General features: G+C 46.0%; 1 protein-coding gene across 2 annotated transcripts in view; it reads right to left on the minus strand.

The window, feature by feature from the left end:
• Nucleotides 1-7,409: 7,409 nt before the first annotated feature.
• The window catches only part of LHFPL4 (LHFPL tetraspan subfamily member 4), a 67,356-nt gene continuing 49,248 nt past the window's right edge, over nt 7,410-25,517 (minus strand). Inside the window, exons 2-4 of one of the 2 annotated variants that reach the window (XM_053301751.1) lie at nt 20,869-21,105; nt 15,716-15,732; nt 7,410-11,002 (exon numbers count right to left, since the gene is read on the minus strand). In XM_053301751.1, the coding sequence (XP_053157726.1) occupies nt 10,994-11,002; nt 15,716-15,732; nt 20,869-21,105 (263 nt within the window). In that variant the 3' untranslated portion in view covers nt 7,410-10,993. The remainder of the gene's footprint in view (nt 11,003-15,715; nt 15,733-20,868; nt 21,106-25,517) is intronic. The other variant, XM_053301753.1, reaches the window with a different exon arrangement.

Consider the following 25,517-nt stretch of genomic DNA (forward strand, 5'->3'; position numbering starts at 1 on the left):
ACACCTGCTGCCCCAGCACCTGCCACTAGGATGCCCTTGGCTCCAGCAGCAGCGTGATCTCCATAGTTACACTGGCTGGGTTGCCATGGAGACAACTGGAGAAAGCCAGCGGCAGGCAGCCCCTCAAGGTGTAGCAGTGAGTCACGGTGGTGGTAGGAGCATCCCTGAGAAAAATGGGACGTAATTGGTAGCTAAGCTGGGCTGCTTTGGGGGCAGAAATGGAGGTCGGTTAATCTCGAATGAAGGGATCTCTGAAATCCCTAGTACAGGAGGGAGGGAACATACACCTGAGAAGTTCCACAAGATCAAATCCCATCCTACAAGCAGGGTCCACAGGGTGTTCCCTTGGGAGCTTTGGTGAGCAAGTTTTCTCTTGTCCGTGCGCTTATATCGGGGGACAGCACTAGATAGATGCCTGGATTAGAACAAATCAGTGGCCTCCTACCATGCCAGAAGCAGTACACTTTCCCCAAAGAATGCTTAATAAAGTCAGAAGATTTTGAATTGTACCACCTCAGAGTGAATGGTGCAGAGGCATTGACAGCACTAGGCTACCAGGGCACGCATCCTGGATTGATTCTTTCATGCTCTCTGTGCTGCCTGACAGCCACCGAATGGTGTAGCAGGGAAATGACTAGCAAGCCAGAGGTTACTGGTTCAAATCCCCACTGGTATGTTTCCCAGATGATGGGGAAACACCTATATTGAGCAGCAGTGATATAGGAAGGTGTTGAAAGGCATCATCTCACACTGCACGGGAGGAGGCAATGGTAAACTTCTCCTGTATCCTACCAACAAAAAGCCACATGGCTCTGTGGTTGCCAGGAGTCGACACCGGCTCGAGGGCACAACTAGACCTTTATGCTGCCTGACATTGTTGGATTGGGAGGTATTGGTGATGAATGGCTTCAAAAACTGGAAAGAGTACATTGGATTCCTTTAGAGAGCACGAAAAGGTTTAATTATCATAATGCCCCGGTGGGTGGGGGGCTCTGTGGGTCTGGGCCCTAGATCTTTTAAGTACCTAGCAACACCCCCCAAATGGAGCGAGGTCTATATTTAGAAGCATTGCTGAATGACAATTAACATCTGGTGCTTCCTGGCAGCACACTTTCTGGAAAGGGCCCATTTTTTTCCTTGGACTTGCCACAAGCCCCTAAGGACAGCAGTGACAGTGGACAGGATAAGGGGACAAGTACATGTGTGGATTGCTAACTGGTTGAAAGACAGGAAACAGAGGGTAGGTATAAATGGAGAGTTTTCACAATGGAGGGAAGTAAGAAGTGGGGTCCCCCAGAGATCTGTACTGGGACCAGTGCTTTTTAATTTATTCATAAATGATCTGGAAGCAGGGGTAAGCAGCAATGTGGCCAAATCTACAGATGATACCAAACTCTTTCAGGTAGTGAAATCCGAAACGGATTTTGAGCAGCTCCAAAAGGATCTCTCCAGACTGGGGGAGTGGGCGACAAAATGGCAAATGCGGTTCAATGTTAGCAAGTGTAAAGTGATGCACATTAGGACAAAACACCCCAACTTCAAGTATATGCTGATGGGATCCGAGCTGTCGGTGACGGACCAGGAGAGGGATCTTGAGGTTGTGGTGGACAGCTCGTTGAAAGTGTCGACTCAATGTGCGGCAGCTGTGAAAAAGGCAAATTCCATGCTAGGGATCATTAGAAAGGGGATTGAAAATAAAACGGCTAACATTATAATGGCCTTATACAAAACTATGGTGCAACCACACTTGGAGTACTATGTACAATTCTGGTCACCACATCTTAAAAAGGACATTGTTGAACTGGAGAAGCTACAGAAGAGGGCAACCAAGATGATCAGGGGCCTAGAGCACCTTTCTTATGAGGCAAGACTACAACACCTGGGGCTTTTTAGTTTAGAAAAAAGACGTCTACGGGGAGACATGATAGAGGTCTATAAGGCCATGCATGGTGTGGAGAAAGTGGAGAGAGAGATTCTTTTCCCTCTCACACAACACTAGAACCAGGGGTCACTCCATGAAATTGATTGCCAGGAGATCTAGGACCAACAAATGGAAGTACTTTTTCACACAACGCGTGATCCACTTGTGGAACTCTCTGCCACAGGATGTGGTGACAGCCAACAACCTGGATGGCTTTAAGAGGGGTTTGGATGACTTCATTGAGGAGAGGTCTATCAATGGCTACTAGTCAGAGGGCTGTGGGCCACCTCCAGCCTCAAGGGCAGGGTGCCTCTGAGTACCAGTTGCATGGGAGTAATGGCAGGTGAGAGGGCACACCCTCAACTCCTGTCTGTGGCTTCCAGTGGCATCTGGTGAGCCACTGTGTGAAACAGGATGCTGTACTAGATGGGCCGTCGGCCTGATCCAGCAGGGCTGTTCTTATGACGTTGGAAAGCTGGAGAAAGACTTTTACATTCCCTTTCTCCAGCATTTTTCTTAGCTGCCCCACCAACATAAGGTGGTGTTGCATTCAACTTCCTGTCAGCTGTTGGGGATCTTTTAGACTGACAGGGTCTACATCTTTACATAAGTAAATTTTGAAGGCCTGTTTGCTTGACATAGCAGAACTCTCTGCATGTAATAAACTGGGAGAGAGGGCTACATGCAAGCTTTCCCCCCTTATAAACTAGATCATTACATTCAGGGAGCTTTAAAAAAGAGAGACCTTTTCTTTTTGAGAGAGAGAGACATCCATATGGTGGCACGATTAAGAGTTATTTCCCCTCAGTTTACCATTTCATTCTGCGTAATGGGTAGAATGGCTCTGAGCCTGGACATTAATTTGGCTTCTAGTATGGATAAGAGTCCCATTCACATGTTACGTTCAATGCCCATACAGTGAGTGTACAGTGTACAAAGTACAGCTCTGTATACAGGTATAGTCATTCACATGTTGTGCTGAACACACAAAACATTTGTACGCTCATACAGCATAATGTCTGAATTGTTCTCTGTATTAGAGAGTCCACCAAGACATCCCAGGGGTTACTGGAGAACATTCCCAATGTGTGTGGGATGCACTGGGGTAGGAAAAAGGATGAGTCAGCCCATTCTATGTAGTGGAAAATGTTAGGTGTCCTACTAAACATGCAGTAGTGGTGTAAGGATTCTTCCTCTTACCCAAAATAAATTTTAAAAATCCTGCCTAAAGATTATGATTAGGTACTACTCCGGATACTGTCAATTTGTGTAACTGAAAATAATAGCAACACCTGGATTTAAGACTTAAAAAAAATAAATGTGACAGCCAGGGAACTATGGAACTTTCTCTCTCTCAAAGGAGCCCCATCTACTTTATTTATTAATTAGATTTTTTAAACTGCCCTTCCAAAAGTGGCTCAGGGCGATTTACACTAAAACAAAACTAAAATCAATTCACTATTAAAATCAAAAACTGTACAAACATAAAACCATTATTAAAACAATTAAAACAGTGTTTAAACCCCTGGAAAGCCAGGCCAAACAGATAAGTCTTAAGGGCTCTCCTGAAGGCCAATAATGCACTCAGATTACAGATTTCTGCCGGGAGTGCATTCCACAGCCTGGGAGCAGCTACAGGGAAAGCCCACCTCCTCTGTAGAAAACTTTTGCTGACTTGTTATAAGTGATGGTTTCAGGGTGTGAGGAATGTCCTGATTGCTGTTCTTGTTTCTAGTGTGGATTTATATTTATTTATTTACTTGATCTCTATCCGCCCTTCCAAAAATGGTGCAGGACAGTTATATTTGTTTTTAGCTGCCTTAATAACAGAGGAGAAAACGCTGAAATGTTGTCAACAGGAGTAGCTTGTGAAGTGTTTACACTTGTTGATGTTTGTTTGTTTGTTCGTTCAATTTCTACACCGCCCTTCCAAAAATGTCTCAGGGCTCAGATAAATAATAAATAAATAAGATAGATCCCTGTCCCCAAAGGGCTCACAATCTAAAAGAAACAAGGCAGCTAAACCAGCAACAGTCACTGGAGGTACTATACTGGGAGTGGATAAGGCCAGTTACTCTCCCCCTGCTAAATAAAGAGAGAAAGAGTTTTGACTGTTTCGTTTTGATTGTTTTAATGTTTTTAGAATATTGTTCTAAAAATTTTAAAGTTTTGTCTTAATTTTTTTGTTTTGTTTAATGTTTTACTTTTGTTTTTATCTTCTTGTAAAACGCCCAGAGACATAAGTTTTGGGCGCTATAAAAATATGTTAAATAAATAGGGAAATAAATAAATAAAAGGTGTCTCTGCGAAGTTAGCAGGGGCAAGCCTCTTCAAGAGGCAAGCCCAGGAGGCCCCCCAAAGAGTGTGGGAATAGTTTTCTTTTGCGTTGGGCCCATGTGATCTCCTTGGGCTTCAACAGTCCTAGATCCAGATGGATCAGTAATCAAGAACAGATCTCAGTTAAGTTGTACTTCATATTTCTAAGTCTTTTCTTGGCTTTTACCCAGTGTGCTGTAAGCAATATATACTTAGAAGAAACTTGTTGTGTACTGCTCTTCTCCCATATTGAATATACACATGATGGGAATGCATTGTGAAGGGGTACTTCTGTTAATGCTTAAGATTTAGATAGCACATTAGAATGTTAGATCCCCATGGTGTAGATTGAGTTGAGTTCATGGTTGACGTTACTTTTGAAACAAATACTTCACAGTTCAAAATGTTGAGTGGAATATATGTACATTCCATGTTAAGCAGTCTGCAATTAAACTGAAATTAAATTTAACAAGGCCTTGCCATGAAGTGGTGGTCCCTGGGAGACCTCCAGTCCAGATTCTTTTTTAAGAATGGAGGCATTGGACTCCTAATCAGCCCATTGGACTCCTAATCAGCCCACTGAATACCTACCCGTGTGTAGAAAGTGCAGATCTGACTCTGTTCCTAAGGAGCTATGCCAGTTGCCACTCTCAGCAGAGACTTGACTCACCTGATTTACAGGCTGGATTAGTTTCTGTCAATAGTTGAGCACAAGACCTTCAGTTTAACTTGCATATTTGGTGTTCTTTGTTCATAATGTGATACTTTTCCCTTGAAGAATGACGTATTGGAATGAAACTTGTGCTGTTCAGGATACAAATTTGTGTGTGAAGTTTGAACACCCATTTTCAAAGTGGGATGGGGAGGAAATAGGCAAAGTATACTGTAAGGTCATATCTCTTTTGAGATCCCAATTAAACTAGATATATCTTACAATACAAATCTGTTGGCAGCAAGAATACTGGCTTGGCCCCAGCATCTGTTCTGGGAAGGGAAGAGGCAAAACAATATTGTATTGAGACTAAAGCAAGACCCATCCAACACTTTCAGAGGGGTAACCAAGTTAATCCTTTGCAACAAAAAGAGCATTATCTTCTGAAACCCTTTTAAAGACTAACAGATTCATATCTTTAATGATTAACATAGCCTCTAGTCAATGGAAGCTATTAGCCACGTTTGCACATCACACGAAACTGGGGGTCCCTTCACCTCTGGTTTCAGAAACTGTACGTCCAAATGCGGGCAACTGGACCTGCAGTTGCCCTCCCCTAACTGTCTTTTGCACCTTCAGTTTGTAGTGAGTTTTGCTGCCTTTAATTCCAGTTCTGCAGTGCCAGCAGTACATCCGAACGCTGGCACTGCAGTTTCCCCCTTATGCAACCGGAGTTGAGGGAAGAAGCTCCTCCCTTGCTCTGCTTGCTATTGGCTGCCAGGGCTGTCCTTCATTAAAGAAGGAAGTCCCGGCAGCCAGTCTCCCCTCCCTCCTCTCTGCAGTCAGTGAGACCGTAGAGATGGAGCTCTCCATTTCATCCGAATGCAGATGGGATAGTGAGGCGGTGTGTGGAAATGTGAGTCCATTGGACCCACAGTTCCATGTTACGTCTGAAGGCAGCCTATGATATAATGCATTTGTAAACCTTGATGGTGTGACAAGACTTTTTGTTTCTGCCCAACACTAATTCACAGTTACATACAGTAATGTGTCTTCACACCATGACACTAAGGCCCATTCATATGTTACATTCAACACTTGTCCAAGTGTACACAGGTGCAGTTATTCACATTATGTTGACTGCAGATACAGAAGTTCACGTCCTATCTGTGTAGAATAGGAAGAGGAAGAGCTGGTTTTATGGTAGCAAGCATGAATTGCCCCCTTTTCTAATCAGGCCACCCTGCAGGGGCGTAACTACCATTAGGCAAGGGGAGACAGTCGTCTTGGGGCCCCACTGCCTTGAGGGGCCCCCCAGAGGCACATCACATGACTCCCCACCCACCCACGTTGCACCCCCTATGAATTATGTTGAGTCTCTTGGAGATCGGCAGTAGCAGAGAGTAAAAGAACTAGATTCAATGTGAACTAGATATTCACCGTATTCATAATGGGGATGTGAGTGTGAATGCACTATATATTGTGAAGTGTGTTTGTGTATATCAGTGAGGGGCCCATTTTAAAATCTTGTCTCTGGGCCCACCTTGCTACGCCCCTGCCACCCTGGTTTGCTATGAATGGGAGACTACATGTGTGCTTGGGAAGATATTCCCCCTAGGGGATGGGGCCACTCTGAGAAGAGCATAGATCCCAGTCCCCCCCCACTGGCAACTCCAATATAGGATTGAGAGAGACTCCTGCCTGCAACCCTGGAGATGCTGCTGCCAGTCTGTGTAGACCAGGGATTCTCAACGTTAGGTCCCCAGATGTTATTGAACTTCAACTCCCATAATCCCCAGCCAAAGGCCACTGGGCCTGGGGATTATGGGAGTTGAAGTCCAATAACATCTGGGGACTCAATGCTGAGAATCCCTGGTGTAGACAATACTGAGCTAGATGGACGAATGGTTTGATTCAGTATAAGGCAACTTCCTATGTTCCTATGCACCATGCTGTGTTCCCTCTAACAGGAATTCCCAGATGTTGTTGACTACAACTTGCATAATCTCCAGCCAAAGGCCATTGCAGCTGGGGATGCTGGGAGCTGTAGTGAACAACATCTGGGAGTCCCTTTTAGAGGGAACACAGGTACCATGCATCTGAAGGGCCTGTATCCAGGTTCACTAATAAACATAGGTACAGTTATTCACACAAACACATGTACGAGTGTACAGATATCTGTGCACTCTTACAGTATAGTGTCTGAATTGGGCTAGTGTGTTGCTGTGAACTTATGAAACAGGTTGTGTAGTGTCAAATGGTAAGTGTAGATTAGAATTATGGATCCACTCAGCATTTCCTTACATAGCCCCCTTCAAAGATAGTATGTTACTATGATCAAGCATATCTCCTCTCACGCACATGCTCACTCACTCACTCACTCACTCACTCACTCACATTCTCTCTTTCTCCCCCTCCCTCCCATGACCTCACAATTTCATGTAATTAAGGAGGTATCAGCAAGCTTTAGTAGCAGTACTTCCCATCCCCAGATCCCAAGGAAAAAAACACGACAATTGCTTTCCACTGATGTGACAGGATTCTGGTCCGGTCCAATCCATCTTGAATTTTATGTTTTCCGGTAAGGTTTTGTGAAACACTGTATCAAACTTTTTGTACTAAAATACAGATATATATTACAGCTACTGTATTCCCTTCTCCACCTATCTTGCCATTTCCATCAACTGCGATCTCATTTCTCTGGCACATGATGCATAACTTGGGCACGTGTGCACCTTGCTCTCCCCGACCCCACTGCCTAATGCAGGGTCCTCTTGCTCTGGTAGCTCACAGCATGCGAAGGAGCCCTGGTGGGGACTTACGGAGTGGCAGGCTAGCTCCTTCATTCCAAGCCGCTCAATCCTTTAGCAATATATATTTGGGACTCTCCTAGAATGACTGACTGGGAAGGTGGGACTGAGATCTGTGGAATACAAAGGAGTTTGTGTGCCTGGGCCGATAAGGTGGAAGCCCTTAAGCTTGTTTGGCTACTTTTTCTCTTGGCAATGATTCCTGTATGTTGTGGAGATCTGAGGTTTTAGATCCCAATTCTCTGTGTGTTTACTTGGAAAATTATCAGAGAGTTCAGTGGAAATACTCCCAGGTAAGTATGTTTTGAGCTGTGGCTTTAATGAGTGGACTTGACCGGTTTAACTCACATGTATTTTGTCTTTCCTCACTTGGCTGTGATCTTTGAGTGGGAGGGAGGCTCGCTCCCAACAGAGGCCTTTCACTGCCTCCGTGAACAAACAAATTCCCTTGGCACTTTTTTGTGTCGCACCACAAGATGTGCAACTGGTTCTTGGCGGACTTGAACTTGAGGGACATAGCAGCAGTATCCTTAGGCTCATATTGGCATTTTCTTGGTGGCCTCCCAGTGCTACAGTTGAGCAAACATTGTGACATGATCATGCTCCAGTCACTGTGAAGTGCTAGGCCTCTTACATTCATCAGGCTTTCATTCATTTCTTGGTCTGGGCCAAATGACATGTTCTGTCACCTGAACATTATTGGCTTTTGTGGGGTTCTTCCACAACTAGCAATGGTGGGAAGCTCATCCAAATCGGAACTGCAAAGAGTTAACCCCCCCCCCGGTCCTGATCTGTATCAGGTTGCCCACTGGTGGTGGGGGATCCCGCATACAAAGGTTGGCAAAAAGTCCGACATAGTGTATAATTTGGCCCTTTGTGTTCCCTCAGGGCCAACCAGATCATTAATCTGGTTAATAACTTACTAGCAACTATATAGAAGGGAAATATGACCAGAACCACAGAGCTGTGAGAGGGTTAGCCCTTTCCCCCCAGTTAAAAACAGTCCCCTGAAGCCAGGGTTTAGCTTGTGGGGAAGGAAATATACAGGTACCCATATAGAAATTATCCACTTCCACCCACAGGGCAAAGTTTTGATGAGGGAGGATTTTTATTGGGAAAGGGTTAACCTCCCCCCAGTGCCATGATCCTGACTGGATTCCACTCCAGCCATGGGTCTCTCACTGACACTTCTAGTTGAGTCCTCAGTCCTTGCTGCTCCAACAGATTGTCTGGTCTATTAGCTGCCTTGCACTTGTGTTTGTAAATTCAGACTAAGCCCTCTTCTCTGTTCAGTTCATGCCACTTGTTCCATAGGATCAGCCCTGCAGTTAGGCAGCATGAGGTGACTTACCTCAAACAGAATATATTGGAGTACCACAAATGGGCAGCAAATGATCGATTATTTAGTTCAGAATTTTACTACCATGGAGAATGCCATTTGAATTTTCTACCTCAGGCATCAACATGTCTTGGGCCATCTCCTCCCTAGCTCTTGCTTCTATCTTCTGGCCTCCTTCCCTCCCTCCCTGTCTTGGCCTCTTCCACTTTCCTGGCTACATCTGTAGATGGAGCAAATCCTCTCTGCTTCTTCAAGCCCTCACATATCTTTAGCTGTGAGAAAAGGTGCTCCTGGGCAAGGTGGCTGTTGCTTGCTTCATGCTAATCCTGGGCTGTAATGCCAATAGCTGCTGTCTCTTGGGGTTTGAGAAAGGAAGGGGCTTTGCACAGGCTGAAATGGTGTCTGCATCCATGTCATCATCTTGGACCACTGTGGTGCAAGGTGAAGTTGGGTTGCACCTTAATCTGGAAGTCTCTTTAATATGAGGCCTAGCTCTGGCCTGAAGCCTAGTTCTGCTTCTGGTAGCAAGAGGGGTGTGTGTCTATAGTCTCGATGGCTACACCTGGATGGGGCAAAATGTTTGTACCTGTAGAACTCTTGCATCATTCAGCTCCAACCATGGGGTCTGCATTAGCTGCCACGCTGCTGTCTGAAAGGGAACGGTTGTCCTATGATCTAGGGAAACAAATGTCAGTCGTAGTCTTCTAGGACTGTCACTGAAAGCATGGACGTGTGAATGGGAACACACATTTTGGGGAGAGGGGAGGTTAGGGTTCTCGCCGACATTTGCCTCTTATGATTAACCAACAACATGGGAAGCTCATTCCTGCAGAAGGCAGGAAAGCACAAGGCCCACGTGCTCTTGCCTACTGGATGGTATTGCAGAAAGTGAACCCTAATCTGCCCCATTTCCTACTTTCACCCATGCTCCCCTGAGCTGCAATGTTGCATCCACCCAGAGGGATGAAGCACCATGTTTGAGGGAAATATTTGGCACAAGCCTCAGAACTGAACTGGGGCCAGGGCCTGGGAGGGTGTGTTGACCCTGGCAGCAGGCAAGAGGAAGGGATCACACCCACCCTTACCCCACATGGGGCTCCATCCTTTGCTTGCCTGAGGGGCCTGGCCAAGGGTTACATTCAGTGTTAGAAGAGTCACCCTGCAGCTGAGATGTTTGCACCCCGCGGTGAGCAGAGAAAAATGAGCTGACCAGCCCCCTTCCACCCCCAACCCCCTCTTCTGCAAACCTCAAGGTATGGCTGCATTACCTGGGCAGAATGAGTGGAGAATGCAAAGTTCTGGTGGCTGAAATCCCCAAAGGCAGGGGATTTGGGCTCACCATACCCTGTTCAGAGACGATTTAATTTACACACAAAAGTATCAAATGGGCCAGTCTCAGGTGCTGGGCAGCCCCAGTTGGGCATAAGGGTGGGCAAAGTTGCTGGACGATTAAAAATGGGGGGAAACGAGGCAAGGAGGTGGCCCCGACAGAGTCTGTTGCAGCAGTGGCATCTTGGCACCAGCTCTTGGTTCTTGGGAAGGGCATCGGGCAGGGGAAGGAGCATACTGGAAGTTCTTCCCGGAAAGGCTGGAATCCTGTTGAAGGAATGTATTAAAAATTCCAGGGATGTCATTCCTCGCAACACAACATTACAGTGTATGTGTGTTTCCTTTCCCCAAAAGCAGCAGGTTCAGGGTGGGTTGCGGGGTATCTGTCTTGAACCTCCCTCCGTCAGCAGCTGATTGGCAGAGAGGCAGGGACCAAAGCTGTGAATCATGAGGGATGGATGGATGCGTTGCTGGAAGTGGCACGCAGGTGAGGTCGGCAGATTCCGAGGCTTTGAGTTGGATGTTTTTTCCAGTTGGCAGCAGCAGCAAAGGAAAGGCAGAGGGAGAGGGGAGGAGAGAGTCCAATCCAGATACCGATGAGAGGGGGCCCTCCTGCCTCTTCTACATTATATCCTCTGTGGAGAAAATGCATAGTGTCAGCAATCTGTGCTCTAGACAAGTATAGTAGTCAGTTGCAGGCACTACTGAATATACTCTGTGTAGAAGTGTGCCCCCCAAAAAATCTGCATCAGTATAACAGATACAGAGCACCCCTAAGGTATTGTAGTGTGAGGGAAGGCCCCATGTACTGCTTTGCCTCATTCCCTTGGTGGGGGGTCAGCCCTCTGTCAGAACTGACTCTTGCAAGCCTTGCAAGTGGTGCAAGAGGCAGGGAGGAGGAAAAGCGGCCAACAACCTCCTATAATCTCTTCATGCTTCTTGCAGGCTTTGCAAGGAGTATGAGAGAGGTAGGCTCCTTGCAAAGCTTTCAAGGCTGAGATTGGTCCTGAAGAGTTGCTCCGACTGTGGTGATGGGAAGCGTCTTGCCACCCTATTGGAAACATGAGCAGGGTTTCTGCCTCACCTTAGGGAGAGAGAGAAAAACCTGCTTCTGCCCAGACACTACAAGCTGAAGTCTGCAGAGCACACTGCAGGCAAATCAATACTCACTAACAGAGCTGCTGTCAGGGATGGCACCACTGGGGGGCTTCCGAGGGTCTGCTCTGGACTCTAGAGCCACTGGAAGGGCCTGCTGTGAATCTCTGAGACTACCTCTGGGCCAATAGCCTTTGTGTTGTGGTGCTGGAGCAATTCTCGCGTGGCCCACCCAGGTAGCAGGAGGCCCATTGCCAAAGGCCCCCTGAAATCTGGAGCTGCATACCAGTGGTACACAACCCTACTTGTGTCAGTCATGTGAGGGGCAAGGGGGCAGGAACTGCACTGAAGCTCTGGCTTCTGGAAATGCTGTGCCTCCTGCCCGCTTCTGAGATGACAGTTTCACCAGACACTTTCAAGCTATTTTTCACAGCCATGTGGGCTGACATCACACTTTTTGCATTGGGTACAGAGCTGCGGAATGTATGCTGCCCTGAATATATACAGGACCACAAATAGCACTATATAGGAAGGGGGAGGCTCTTCATCAAAAGGTTGGATCCATGCTAGGGATCATTAGGAAGGGGGCTGAATTTTTTTAAAAATGTGAATATTATAATGCTCTTATACTAATCTATGGTGCAGCCACATTTGGAGTACTGCATACAGTTCTGGTCACCATATTTTAAGGAGGACATTGAAGAACTGGAAAAGGTTCAGAAGAGAGCAAACAAGCTGATCGGGGCCTGGAGCACCTTCCTTATGAAGCAAGGCTACAGCATCCGGGGCTCTTTAGTTTGGGAAAGAGGCAACTACAGGGAAACATGATAGAGATGTAAAAAACTGGAGTAGAGTAGACAGAGAATTTTTTTTCTCCCTCTTTCACAACACTAGAACCAGGGGTTGCCCCATGAAACTGAAGGCCATGAAATTTAGGACCTAAATTCTAAATACCAGTTGCAGGAGGAGAGCCAAGCACTGAGCTGGCATACACAGGGGAAGAATCCAAGCTCAGACTTGCCCCAGTCCAGAAGACCCAGCAGCAACAAAAGGCAGCACACAAACCTGCCTCCTTTCCTCATTAACCTATGGCTCCTTTCCAGAAGCAAAAACACTGATGCGAATTCTGACAACAAAACTTCTTGCAGCTACTGTCAATTTGACACCTCCGGTGTCTTCTCCTTAGAGCTAGAAGGCAGTCATACGGTTCCTTGCTCTCTTCATGCAAAGAAACTGGCCTTTCAGGAAACATTCTGAAGTGCAGTACCCTGTCCTGTGATAACTTCTCCCCCCACCCCAGAGCATGAAGAAGTAAGAAGCTTTCCTGAGTTGCAGCAGTTCAGTTACATATAAAGAAGCTTGTCCTGGAGTGCAAGTTTTGAGGTAGTCACCGGCTGCCAATGTTCGCCAAGTCTTCATATTCTCTTGTACACAGACTAGGGATGTACACGAACCTGTTCGGAGGCCCTTTTACAGGCCTCCAAACAGGTTCGAACCCTGGCCAGCTCGAAGGTTTGACAACGGATGTGTGTGCGTGCACCTTTAAGGGCAGAGGAGGATGCACTCCCCCCCACCAGCTGTGTTCCCTCTGCCAGTGGGCAATTTCCAAAAAGCCCTTCAGGGTAGCAGTGTACCTCCCTGCTGCCCTGTTGACCTGTCTAGATATTTTTATTTTATTTTTATTTTATTTCATTTTTATTTCTACACCACCCAAAACTTGTGTCTCTCGGTGGTTTACAATTAAAATCATTTAAAACATCAAATCAATTAACAATTAAAATCACTTAAAAGATTGAAAACATTTAAAACCCAGTATTAAATTTATTTAAAACTATAAATCTAATTAAAAGCCTGGTTGAATAAATGTGTCTTCAGTGCCTTTTTAAAAGTTGCCAGAGATATACCCGGAAGTACTAGACATGCCTGTGTGCGCACGCACCTGAGTGTTTCACAGCAGCAGGTGCACCACAGGTTGTGCACGTGCACTTTGCTGCACCAGCACAACACTAGTCTAGAACACAAGCTCCTGACTTGGCAGAAATAGCAAGCACAATAACCTTGCACTAGGGCAGTGTTAGTCTGGATGTTAGCCTGTGTAAGGTATCATGGCTGCTGATCAACCATACCTTTTCTTATGCTGATTGATTGATTGTTTAAAAGTCTAGAGTGGTCAGGTGGTGGGAAGTAGTGATTAGGAGATTATCTCCAGATGACTCTCTAGAGTGTTTGGAAGAAATAGCTATCAGAACTTGAAAGTGACCCATTCCCAGCTAAGCGGGGGGGGGGGGGATGATGTTAGGCACATAGGTTGCTGCTTTCTAAAGAGTCAGATGACTGGTCCCTCTAACTTAGTATTGTTTACAACTCTCCAGGTTTCAGACTTCCCCAGTCCTGCCTGGAGATGCCAGGGATTGATCTTGGGACCTTTTGCATGCAAATCAGATTCTCTACCACTGATCTATGGCTACGTGTGGTGGCTGGGGGTGGGGGGTGGGCGGGGGGCGGCAGAGACAGAGAGAGAGGGTCGTTTGTAGTTGGGCAGAGATATGCTGGCTAGAAGTACGTTGGAGGTACAGGGCCTCTCTCAGCGGGCGGAGGGTAGTGGATCTGTTGCCTTGTAGGATTTCTGCTGTTTACCTCCACTTATGCAATGCTGCTTGTATACTCACAAATATATTTTCCTATGTATACAATATATTTTCCTTAATCTCCAGTGTGCTCTCATCCAAAGGAAAGCAAACCCAGATAGCTTTGTCCCTGGAACCTCTCACTGCTTGGGGAAGTGGAGAGCATGCAGCAATACCACAGATCAGATCTGGCTCTGCAATCCCACTTGGGCTGGGTGCTCCATCTAATGATGCCGCTGCCACCACCATCCTGCTACCTTCTTCTGTACCAATTTCTTCCCAGCCCCTCTATTAGCTCCCTTCTTCCATTCCTTACTAACTCTTCCTCTGTGGGAGGTGACAGAAATGGGGCTATGCCCACCACCAGCTAATGTTTTGGCGGCTCTTGCAGAATCTGAACTTAGGACAAAAATCTCAACCAACCACTATAACAATGCGACCAAGTTCCTCTCTGTAATGGAGCACATGGTTTGGGACCCCCCCTCCACCCCCACCCCCACACTCCTGGGTAGATTGGATTATATGTCTATGGATTCTGTGCATTGCAGTCATTTGCATTAAAACACACACTTAAATGCACTGTAAGCACAACATGCCAAAACAAATCAACTGTTTGGGTAGGAAATATGTGAACACACTTGAAACTCTGTCTATTTAAATATGGGTGGTTGTTTTTTTAGGGATTGGGGGAGTGTGGAATCTGGGAATTCATGGAGATCAAAGGAAACTGTGCAACATCTGAACAGAATGGAAAGACAGATTTCCGTCCATCCATACAAGTAAGTAGGCAAACCTTGGTTTGGAAATCCCCTTCCCTTGGGCAATACACATGCTCTATTTGGAGGGGGTGTATGGCCCAGAATGTTTCTTTAAACTCCATGGTAGGCTATTGAGAGGGACCTAGGTACAATTTTAACCTGTAGGGACAATGCAGTATTTATTTATCATATTTTTATACCGCCTGATATAGACATCTCTGTGAACAGCAAACCTATCCAAGTTCAGTTACAGTCACATCCCCATAGTGTTCTGTGAGTCAGAGAGTCCTAGCCAAAGAGGATGTGGAAATGTGGGGTTCAGAGATGTTGCTTTGTGTGTGGAGGAAGATATAAACAAGGCATTCGGAACCATTGTGAGGTAGGTGTAGAAAATTCAGTAGACTTTGGAGAGGCGTGGCTAAGAAGAGGGCATAGTTAGGCACATTGGGTTTGTCCATCTCCCCCACATTCTGAAGGCCCTGGACTGGCCATGATTATTGGCACTATCTGAGAAGAAGAAATGATGGAAACACGTAAGCTGCAGTCATGCAGGGCCCTGGGCCGGCTCAGGTTATTAGTGCTGACTGAGCATGGTAACCATGGGAACCAAGAGTCACAGCCACATAATAAGTGATTCAGGCCACCTGTAACTCCATTTTTCCAGACTGAGGAAGGGACAGACAAGGGTGAGACAGGCTCAAGACATAAATGTGTACATACACTCTAGGAAGGACTAGACAAAAAGTGGCATAACCTCCTCACACAACACACACACATGGACAGAGACATGACAGAACTAGATTTCAGTTCCCACTAACAAGGATAGCACAAACCAGGCCACAAGGCCACACCAACACAAAGAACTTACCGCAGTGCCAACAAAATCTGTTGAAAATATAAAAAGAATAAATTAGGACAGGGCTCCAGTTTTCAGAGGTTCCCTAGCTTTGACTTGGAGAAGTGGGTGCATTTCATCACTCAAAAAGCTTCCGTGGTTATTCTGACTACCAGGTGAAATATTTCAGAGGCACACATTGGATGTTGCCTGATGGTGGCTAGTGGTGCAGCCTACCCTCCATGCCTATGCTGTCTCTCTGTTTTGCAGGCCAAGAAAGTGAGGTGGCATTGCAGCAGTCTTTCAGGGAGTGTGAAATTTGGGGAAGGCCAAAGTTGCTGGTGGCGGCAGCAGCACGTGTCCTGGCAGCTGTCATTTTATTCCCCAGAATCTCTCTCCGTGCAAGGCTACATCATGACTTAGCATCGCACAGAGTGAGCTTTTGCTGGTGGGGGAGAGGAAATAAGGCAGCCAATGGCTGCCAGGACAAGTATTGCTTCTGTTTCTGCTATCTTGAAACTCGGGCAATGGTAAAGATGATTTTAAACTTGGGCAACAGCAAAGATTATTTGAAACTTGGACAAAGATGAAACTCGGGCGACGGCAAAGAGTTTCAGACCCCTACTTTCAGCCACACATTTATCCCAAGTTTTGCCCAAAAGTTCCCATTTACATTTTGCCCACCCATTCTGTGACAGTTTCAGCCTAATTCTATGCATGATTATTCAGAAGTGGGCATCACTAAGTTCAAGGATTTACTTCTTAGAAAGTGTGTTTAAGACTGCAGCCTTTTTGTAGTCTGTCTTCTTTTAATCCTTCAAAGCTGAGCACTTCATCTGCTTTAGGACTCCAGCACAGGAGTGCACATCAAGTCCTTTGAAAAAGAAGAGAACAGCAGCAAAGCTATTCCCCTCACCCTCATAGTAATGCACTTCTCTGAAGACTTATCTGCCTTTAAAAGTGGTTTGATCTGCAGAAGTTAGAAGGTGAAGCTTTGCACTGTACAGAGATAACCATTATAACCTCTTTGCTATAAACCAAGCAGCTGTTAAAAGCGTGCCTACATGGATTAGCTGAAAGGTTGGCAACCCCAAAACTAGCTATTAGGATACTGTACTGTATTTTAAAAATTATTCACATGAGTTTGGTTGGGGTTATATGCTCGCTATTTGGATAAGACTTACAAAGGCTCTCGTTTGCATTGGCTATTCAGTAGCAATGAGCTTATGGTTTAAACCATCAATTTGTGTTCCCACAAACAGCTTGTGGTGAGAAGTGGTGAGTTGTTCCACATTCCTGAGTCAGGATAAGCTGGAAGACACATCTCTGTATTTCTCTCTGAACATCAACAGGGATTTGCTTGGCTCTTGGTTCCCTCCCAGCATTACTGACTGCTGCTCCAGCACTCGGTTTCCTGCTGGCTAGGCTGCTTTTCCTTAATTTAAACAGATGGACCAAAACTGGAGGCCAGGAGATTTATTCTGATTAATTACATTTCCAATTAGGCACCTTAGGCTCCTCTGGCGTTGATCCAAGTCTCAGCAAGGCCAAGAGAAGCACAGACAAAGAGAGAATGTGGCTTGATCTCCTCGCTGAAGCCCAAAAGACATATGACAGAGGCAGACCCATATCTTTAAACACAGATCTGCCCCAATCACATAGTAGAGAGTGGAGACAAGGCGAGAGTCTGATTTAAAAAGCCAAAAGGGTGCATGTGGGTAGGGTGCTGAACAGGTGTGATCTGTCCTAAGGCTGTGTCTGCAACTTCTCACAGGTCACTGCTGAAGTATATGTCTGGTTTGCCTTGAGATTGATTCCTGTCTTTCATCCATATAGGGCCGTAGTTCAGTGGTGTCTGCCCTGCATGCAAAAGCTTCCAGGTTCACTCTTTGGCATCTTCAAGTAGGGCTGGGAAAGAATCCTGTCTGAAACTTTGAAGAGCCTCTGCGCCAGTACATGCAGACAATACTGAGCTAAATGGATCAATGGTCTAATTTGGTATAAGGCAGTTTCCTACGTTCTTAAGAGTTCTAGAAGGAAAAGGTTGGGCACAGAGTCACAGTGAGCAGGCATGGTGTCCATTTTCACAGCTGCATCTTAAAAATGGTCAAACTCACACCCTTACTTAGGGAGTGAGTTGGGTGGCATATTTATAGAGACAATAGTGGCCCAGACCCTGTGTTAGAATACAGGTTGTCTCAAATTCCTATAAAGTGGGGATGAAGCTGCGGATTTAAAGTGCAGCGTTAAGGTTCTCTTCAGAGGCCTGTTTACAGGCCCCTCATCCTCTGAGGTGGAGGAAGTGACAAGGCTTTCTCTGTTGTGGCTCCCCGTCTCTGAGATGTTGACCTCGTGCTGACCTTACTGGTTGGCAGTGAAGAAAACTACTCAGTGTAGTCCCACTGAAATTAAAAGGACATGTTAACATTGCCTAACTCTACCTTTTAATTTCAGTGGGATTACTGTAGTAATTTTCCTTCTCATTGTCAGCCATCATCCTGCTAGTATCAGATTAAGGCCGCCTTATTTGCCCAGGCTTTTGAGTGGGATGTGGTTGTGATTTGATGGTATTTATCTGGCCTTGTTTTCTGCGGCCGTTTTTTATGGATTTTATTGAATTATAGCTGATTTACTGCTTTTCATAAAGCACTTGGTGAGGATTACTTAAAAAGCGGTATAGATATACCTTAAAGAGGCAGGAAAAAGGAAAGAGTGTGCCGTCAAGTCAGTGTCGATTCCTAGCAATCACATTCCATGTGGTTTTCTTAGTAGAAAAGAGGAGTGGTTCACCAGTGCCTTCTCCTGTGCAGTAGGAGATGATGCCTTCAGCACCTTCCTATATCGCTGTGGCCCCATATAGGTGACTACATATATATTACTAGGGACAGTCTGGGAAACACACTGGCAGGGATTTGAACTTACAGCCTCTTGCACTCTAGGCAAGCTGCTTCCCCACTGCACCACCACAGCTGATAGAGGCAAGACTGCAACTAAACTATCGAGCCGAGGGATGTATAAAGAGCCGAGGGATGTATAAAGACAGCAGTCGCAGCTCAGTGGTAGACAAGGGTATTGCTAGTTGCTTAAAACAGGGGTCCCCAACCTGCGGCCCTCCAGATGTTGCTGAACTACAATTCCCATCAGCCCCAGCTACAACCTATTGTGGCTGGGGCTGATGGGAGTTGTAGTTCAGCAACATCTGGAGGGCTGCAGGTTGGGGACCGCGGGCTTAAAAGATCTGGGCCCATAGCTCCACTTTTTATGATTAAACTCAATCATACCCGCCAAGAATAATTGCAACTGTTCTTAAATGTGTCTAATGTTATAATACAGCACCTATGAAGGTGGAAGCAGAAGAGAACTGGGTGAGACTAGGAGCTCTCTCCCATGCTCTGTGCAGGTGCCTCCATTGCTGCATTTTCTTTCTGGAAGGGGTCATGGAGGAGGGAGGGAGCTGATGAGATTCGGGGCTCTGGGCAATTAATTGCGGCCTGTGTCCCATGGGCCACCCTCTGATAGTAGAGCATGTGTCTCCCATGCACAATAGATAGACACATATATATCATATAGTCATATTATCTCATTATTTGATCATTTTATAACATTTTAATCGCTTTATTACATAAAGGGCTTCTATGCTTTTAATCAAGAATCCATATCTAAACATTTTGGTTCAAAATGTTTAGATATGGATTCTGTTCATACAAGCCCTGCTGATAGCACGAGTAATTTTTAAGATTGCTTTGCAAGCTCTGTAGCTACAAAGAAAGGAAAGTTTAGCATGGCTAAGGGTAGGCTAGGCAAATTAGGTGTCATCATTAGACTGCTTCTCACTGGAAATACCACAACACAGATGGGGGTTTTTCTACTAAGAGTCTGCTGTCTGGTCCTAATCAAATGACTAGTGAGATCACCTAATCCAAAAATATATTTGCAAGCAAGGCAATAGTAATTTTTAAAAATTATATTCTAAATGATGTATCTCTCATTAAGTTTGGTAGTATCTTCTAATTTGAAGTAACCTATCAAAAACTAACAAGTACCCCAAAACCGTTCCCTTGGGAGGCTGAGACTTTCCTCTGAGAAAAAGGACTATAAGAGCTTAAGCCACAGATCTGGTTTTTGCCATTTCCCCCTCCTTTTCTTTTCCCAGCTTTGAGCTTAAAGCTCTGGCTACTATCTTTTGTGCTTTTCTTCTTCTAATTTTTCATCAGGTCGCCTGTTCTATGTTCTATCTCTTGTGTTTCTGAGACAGATTTGCAGACTGCCTGGGGTGGTGAGACATCTATTGAATTCTTTAATATGTTTAGACCTTTTTAGGATCAGTTCTTCTAACCCAACTTGAATGTAACTCAAATAAAATTAACTTTATTTCTTTGAGTGTGTGCTTCCATTTCTAAGCAGAGGGCAAGCAGCTGAACATGAACCTGAGCCCCATGTCTAAGCTCTGGCTAGGCAAAGGCTAACAGGGAATCTTGGGCATAAATAATTCCGGCATCTTCAGGTGCTCCCTAGGACCTTTTCTGTGGCACACAAAATGCTGAACTCCCTGCCAAAGGATATGTTATTGCTTGCTTGTACTTGATTACTCTTTTTGCTATCTTGTGTCTTTTTGAGCTGTAAGCCACCTTGAGTGCCTCCAGTTTGGAGATGGAAAGATAGGATAGGTTTTTTTAAATAAAGAAATAACTTTAGCAAATAGAGTATATAACCATGCTTAAATTAATACAGCAGCAGTCCCTCCCTTTCCCCAGTTATCAGATGACACTTCCCACTCACTTAAAATGAACATTCTGATGTGATTTCCAGGGTTTTATGAAAGCTCCCCAATTCTGCATTAAATGTCTGTGTGCATCCATGTCATTGTCTAGATCAGGGATTCCCAACCTGTGGTACTACAGATGTTGCTGGACTACAACTCCCATCACCCTCCCTCATCACAATTTATTGTGGCTGGGAATGATGGGAGTTGTAGTTCAGCAACATCTGGAGTACTACCGGTTGGGAATGCCTAGTCTAGACTTCATGACATCAAAGGATGGATTTCCCAGGAACCATAATAGGTTTTGCTTCCAAAATCATAGTGGATACCTGATCGCTGTTCTGCAGTGGTGGGGTGTATGGGTATAGGGGCCCAGAGGCTCTGTCATGCCATGGTAGTGGTGGTGGTGGGGCAGTGTGCTCACCTTTGTTCTCTGTTTTGAGCTCCTCGTGAAGCAGGTCATTCTGCCGGTTGCCGAGGACGAAGGCCAGGAAGGAGAGAATGAGAGCGTTCAAGATGCCGATGATGGCTAGGATGTAAGCCCAGCGCACAGAGCAGTCACCCAGCGAGTATTTCCCCGTCTTCTCCCCACACATGTCCCTGACGGTCTCTGAATCCCAGCCATCTGGGAATATCATGCAGCCCAGCACCAGACAGAGAGCTGGACAAACAAAGAAACAGGGAAGGGTTGTGGTTAACAGCACAGCTGAGATCAGTTGCCCTGCTCTGACTTGCAGGCTAAAAAGTATTCAAATGAGCTACAGTGGCAATAAAGGGTCTAGCAGGACTGTGTGAAAGGTGTGCTAAATAAAATCTAAAACAAGTGCTTAAGGTAATCCAGATTCTGCACTAACAAGAGACAGATTCCACAAGTTATGACCAAATTATACAAAAAGTGTGTGTGTGTGTGTGTGTGTGTGTGTGTGTGTGTGTGTGTGTGTGTGTGAGAGAGAGAGAGAGTCCCACTCCCACTCCCACTCCTGTTAGCCATGGGGAACAGCAAGAAGCTTTGCAGAGCATTCAGAACCTTACTTCCCTGAACACTGCAAGACCTGCTATCAGCTCTTACCCCTTGCTTTGAAATATTGCTCACACGTTTTCAAGTTTTCTGAGTACCCATAAAAGCTAGAAACTTGCTTTTTTAAAAAATGAAGCTGAGATTCTGAAGATTTTGAATCTGGTGTGGAACCTCCAGTCCTAAAATGGAAACTGCATGATAGAAAGACTGAAATAAGTTGGTCAAATTACACAGAGATATGCTGCCGATTTTCTAGTCTTAAAAGTAATGCTCAAAAATAGATGGGGATCTTGTTCTGTCTGCTGGGACTAAGCCAGGAAGCAATAGTTTCTATCTAGAGGAAGGAAGGTTAAGGTGAAACATGAGGTGAAAGCTTCAGAACAATGAAAATCATTTTGAACAGGTAAGTAAGTTGCCCAGAGAGGTGGTAGATTTTCCTTCCCTGGGTTGCTACTGAGGTGAGCTTATGGGAAGAGAGCTGGTCTTGTGGTAGCAAGCATGACTTGTCCCCTTAAGCTAAGCAGGATCTGCCCTGGTTACATACAAAAGGGAGACTAGAAGTGTGAGCACTGTAAGATATTCCCCTTAGGGGATGGAGCCACACTGGGAAGAGCATCTAGGCTCCAAGTTCCTTCCCCGGCATCTCCAAGATAGGGCTGAGAGAGATTCCTGTCTGCAACCTTGGAGAAGCCACTGCCAGTCTGTGTAGACAATACTGTGTGAGATGGACCTATGGTCTGACTCAGTATATGGCAGCTTCCTATGTTCCTATGTTCCAGCCTGGAAGCAGACCCCAGTTTCTGGCTTGGAAGCTCTGCCTTCCTTAAGCCCGGTGTGGGTGAACAGTGGGGTTGCTGCAGTGTAGTGGCTAGTGAGACTGAGCTGTGAATCGGGACAGCTCCAGTTCTGAATCTTGCCTTTGTCATGAATGTCACTTTAACAAAGCCACTTTTCTTGGCCTCAACCACTCACCCGACCTGCAATATGGGAATAATAATGCTGACTTATTTTTCAAAGTTGTAAAGATTACCAAATGGTAATGTACATGAACCACTTGGAACACACACAGGTGCTAAGCAGAATTATTGTAGTACAGGAAATGTACTCTACACACCCTCAGAGGTACTCTGTTCTTATTACTTTACAGATCGGGACTAAGCTTCAGATGCATCAAAGTCCTGCCTTGTAGGTTTCCAAGAGCTGCTTAGACAGGCAACTGCAGGGATGTTTGAGGTATAGAATATTCTGCCATTGGGCTCCCTTTGGACAGTGCTTTTGCCTAGATTGGGCCACTGTGGCTGGGATGGTGAAGCTGAAGCTGAACAACATCTGGGGACCCAAAGGTTGGGAACCTCTGGACTAGCTGCTCTGCTCCGGACTTCTCCGACTAGAATTCTCTCTCCAAAGCAGGGGTGGCTCTTTGGTGAGGTGAGATGTGGCAGGTGGTGGATTAGTGGGGCACCAGCAGGGCAGCAAGATGACCCCCTCTGCTTCCATCAGAGCAGCTCTTCAGGACTGATCTGGGCCTAGCAAGCTTTACAAGGCATGCCTCTCCTCTCACTCCTTAGAAGCTTGCAAGAAGCACAAGGACAGGGGAAGAGGCTGCTGGCCCTCCCTCCCTCCTCCCCACCCCTCTGCCACTTTCTATGCCCATCAGGGGTCCCCATCAGGGTGTTGGGGAAAGGCAGCATTTGGTGTCTTGCTCTTGGGCCACCCCTGCTCCCGAGGTCTTGCTTGACAGCAGCCCAAAAGCTCCCTTTCATGCAAGAGCAGCCAAGATGCTCGATTGGTTCCTTGCATGCCCCCTCTAGCTCATCTTTAGAAGTTAGGCAACAGACTACACAAAGGGAGTGGGCAGTGAGGAGAGAGAAGCCTGTGCGGCAACCCACAACAGGTTGCTGGCTCATGACATATATCAGGTTGTGTATTACTGACACAAGTGAGGTTTCAGCTGTGTGGATTCCGCTATCCTCCATCACTGGCTGTGGAATCCCTGCCTGGCCTGAATGAGGAGGGAGGAACCCGGCTAGCTGAGGCCATATGAAAACTGCATTGGGGGGAAATGCTCCTTCGTTAGAACCAGACAGGTTTGTGAGTCATACCAGCTATTCTTACCTTGCGGCAGATGCTCATGCATACACTCAGGTACAACACAGAGCAAGGGGAGGAGACAAAAAGGCAAATCTCTTTTAAAATCTCTCTACCAAGGAGGACTGGACAGAGGCGCGGGGGAGACAAGGGTTTGATATCTTTTATCCTTTGCTTCAGCGATCACTATCTCAGATCTTCTGTGTGTTCCCCTTCCCCCCCAACCCCCGCAAATTTTCTTGGCTACAGACAATAACAGCAAATGGCCTATTCCAATGTGGTGTTGTGCAAACTGGATTTTCCTGAGAGAAGAATATGAGGAGGGGGCCAGCATTTCTTTCTGAAAGCAATGAGGATGCCATCAGTGCCCACGGTGCATTACAGAGTTTCAAAGCAAGACACAGACTGCAGGCAGCTTACAATTTAGATTCAACAATAGGAAAGACAACCGAAGGAGAGACAAGGCTAGGAAGGGTGAGCCAATGTACTTACAGACTGGAAAGTGGTTACAGCTGACAATGAGGACTCAGGGTATAATGGTAAGTCTCTTCCATCCAGTTTGCTGTTCCAGTGCTTTGCCTCCCTACCCCTCACCCCTCTATTGGGTGCTCACACAGCCACCGGTAGCTCAGGTGGATAGAGCCACAGGTCTGGGGTGGAGCATTTGCTTTGCATACAGAAGGTCCCAGGTTCAGTCCCTGGCATTACCAGGGCATTTTCCAGATCACACGCTGCAACAGGGGTAAAATGTTTCGGCCTGGCAGGACCGTATTGAAAATGATCCCCGTAATCTCATACTCTACAATGGGAAAATACAGCTATTTTTCTGCAACAGACTTGCAACGCTGTAGCACTATAATGCAAAGACAAAATCCATAATAAGGCATTGGGAATGTGAATGGCACCTTGTTGTCAGCGCATCACACAGGAAGTACGGAAGCACACTTAGCAGAGCCGTAGTGACACTGTTGTATGGTTTAATCTGGAAAGCGCCAAGGTAGGGCTGGGAAAGATTCCTGCCTGAAACTCTGGAGAGCTGCTGCCAGTCAGTGTAGACAATACTGAGCTTGATGAACCAGTAGTCTGACTCAACAGAAGGCAGCTTTCTATGTTCATTCCTGAAGCCCTTAGCTGAGCACAGCTACACTATCCCAGAATGAAGGTGGAGTCGCATGCGGTAGTTTAGTGGCAGAACATCTGTGTTTATCCATTTTGGGCTGAGCTACACTTTAGACTGGTAGAACAGTAATTCTTTCTCCCCAGACGATCTGCGAATTGTGTTGTGACAGGGGCCTGATCTCTAGCAGGTGATTCTTAGCACCGTCTCAGTTTCCAGGAGTATTTGGCAGAAGCTAGGAGAGTGAAACTAGCATTAAGCTGATATAGGTTTGCAGAATAGATTGAATCTCCATCACACCTGATCTCTAACCATTATCTTCATAGGAGAGAGAGAGAGGAGAGCTGGTCTCGTGGTAGCAAGCATGACTTGTCCCCATAGCTAAGCAGGGTCTGCCCTGGTTGCATATGAATGGGAGACTTGATGTGTGAGCACTGCAAGATATTCCCCTCAGGGGATGAAGCCACTCTGGGAAGAGCAGAAGGTTTCAAGTTCCCTCTCTGGCTTCTCCAAGATAGGGCCGAGAGAGATTCCTGCCTGCAACCTTGGAGAAGCCACTGCCAGTTTGTGAAGACAATACTGAGCTAGATAGACTAATGTTCTGACTCAGTATATGGCAGTTTCCTATGTTCCTATGTACCTATATCCAAGCAGGCCTGGCATCAGTATGCAAATCTGGACTGGGACTGGGGGGCAAAGGTTTAATAGCCCCTCTTCCCCTGGACACTGTGGTCCTGATTTTCATTTGGGGTCCCCCTCAGCTTTTTTTTTTTTTTTAACTAACGGTGCAGAAACACTGCCATCTTTACCAGCATGTGTATCAATCTTGACCCTGAGAGTCACACATTGA

Source organism: Hemicordylus capensis, chromosome 2 (genome assembly GCF_027244095.1).
Source record: "Hemicordylus capensis ecotype Gifberg chromosome 2, rHemCap1.1.pri, whole genome shotgun sequence".
Classification (NCBI taxonomy): domain Eukaryota; kingdom Metazoa; phylum Chordata; class Lepidosauria; order Squamata; family Cordylidae; genus Hemicordylus; species Hemicordylus capensis.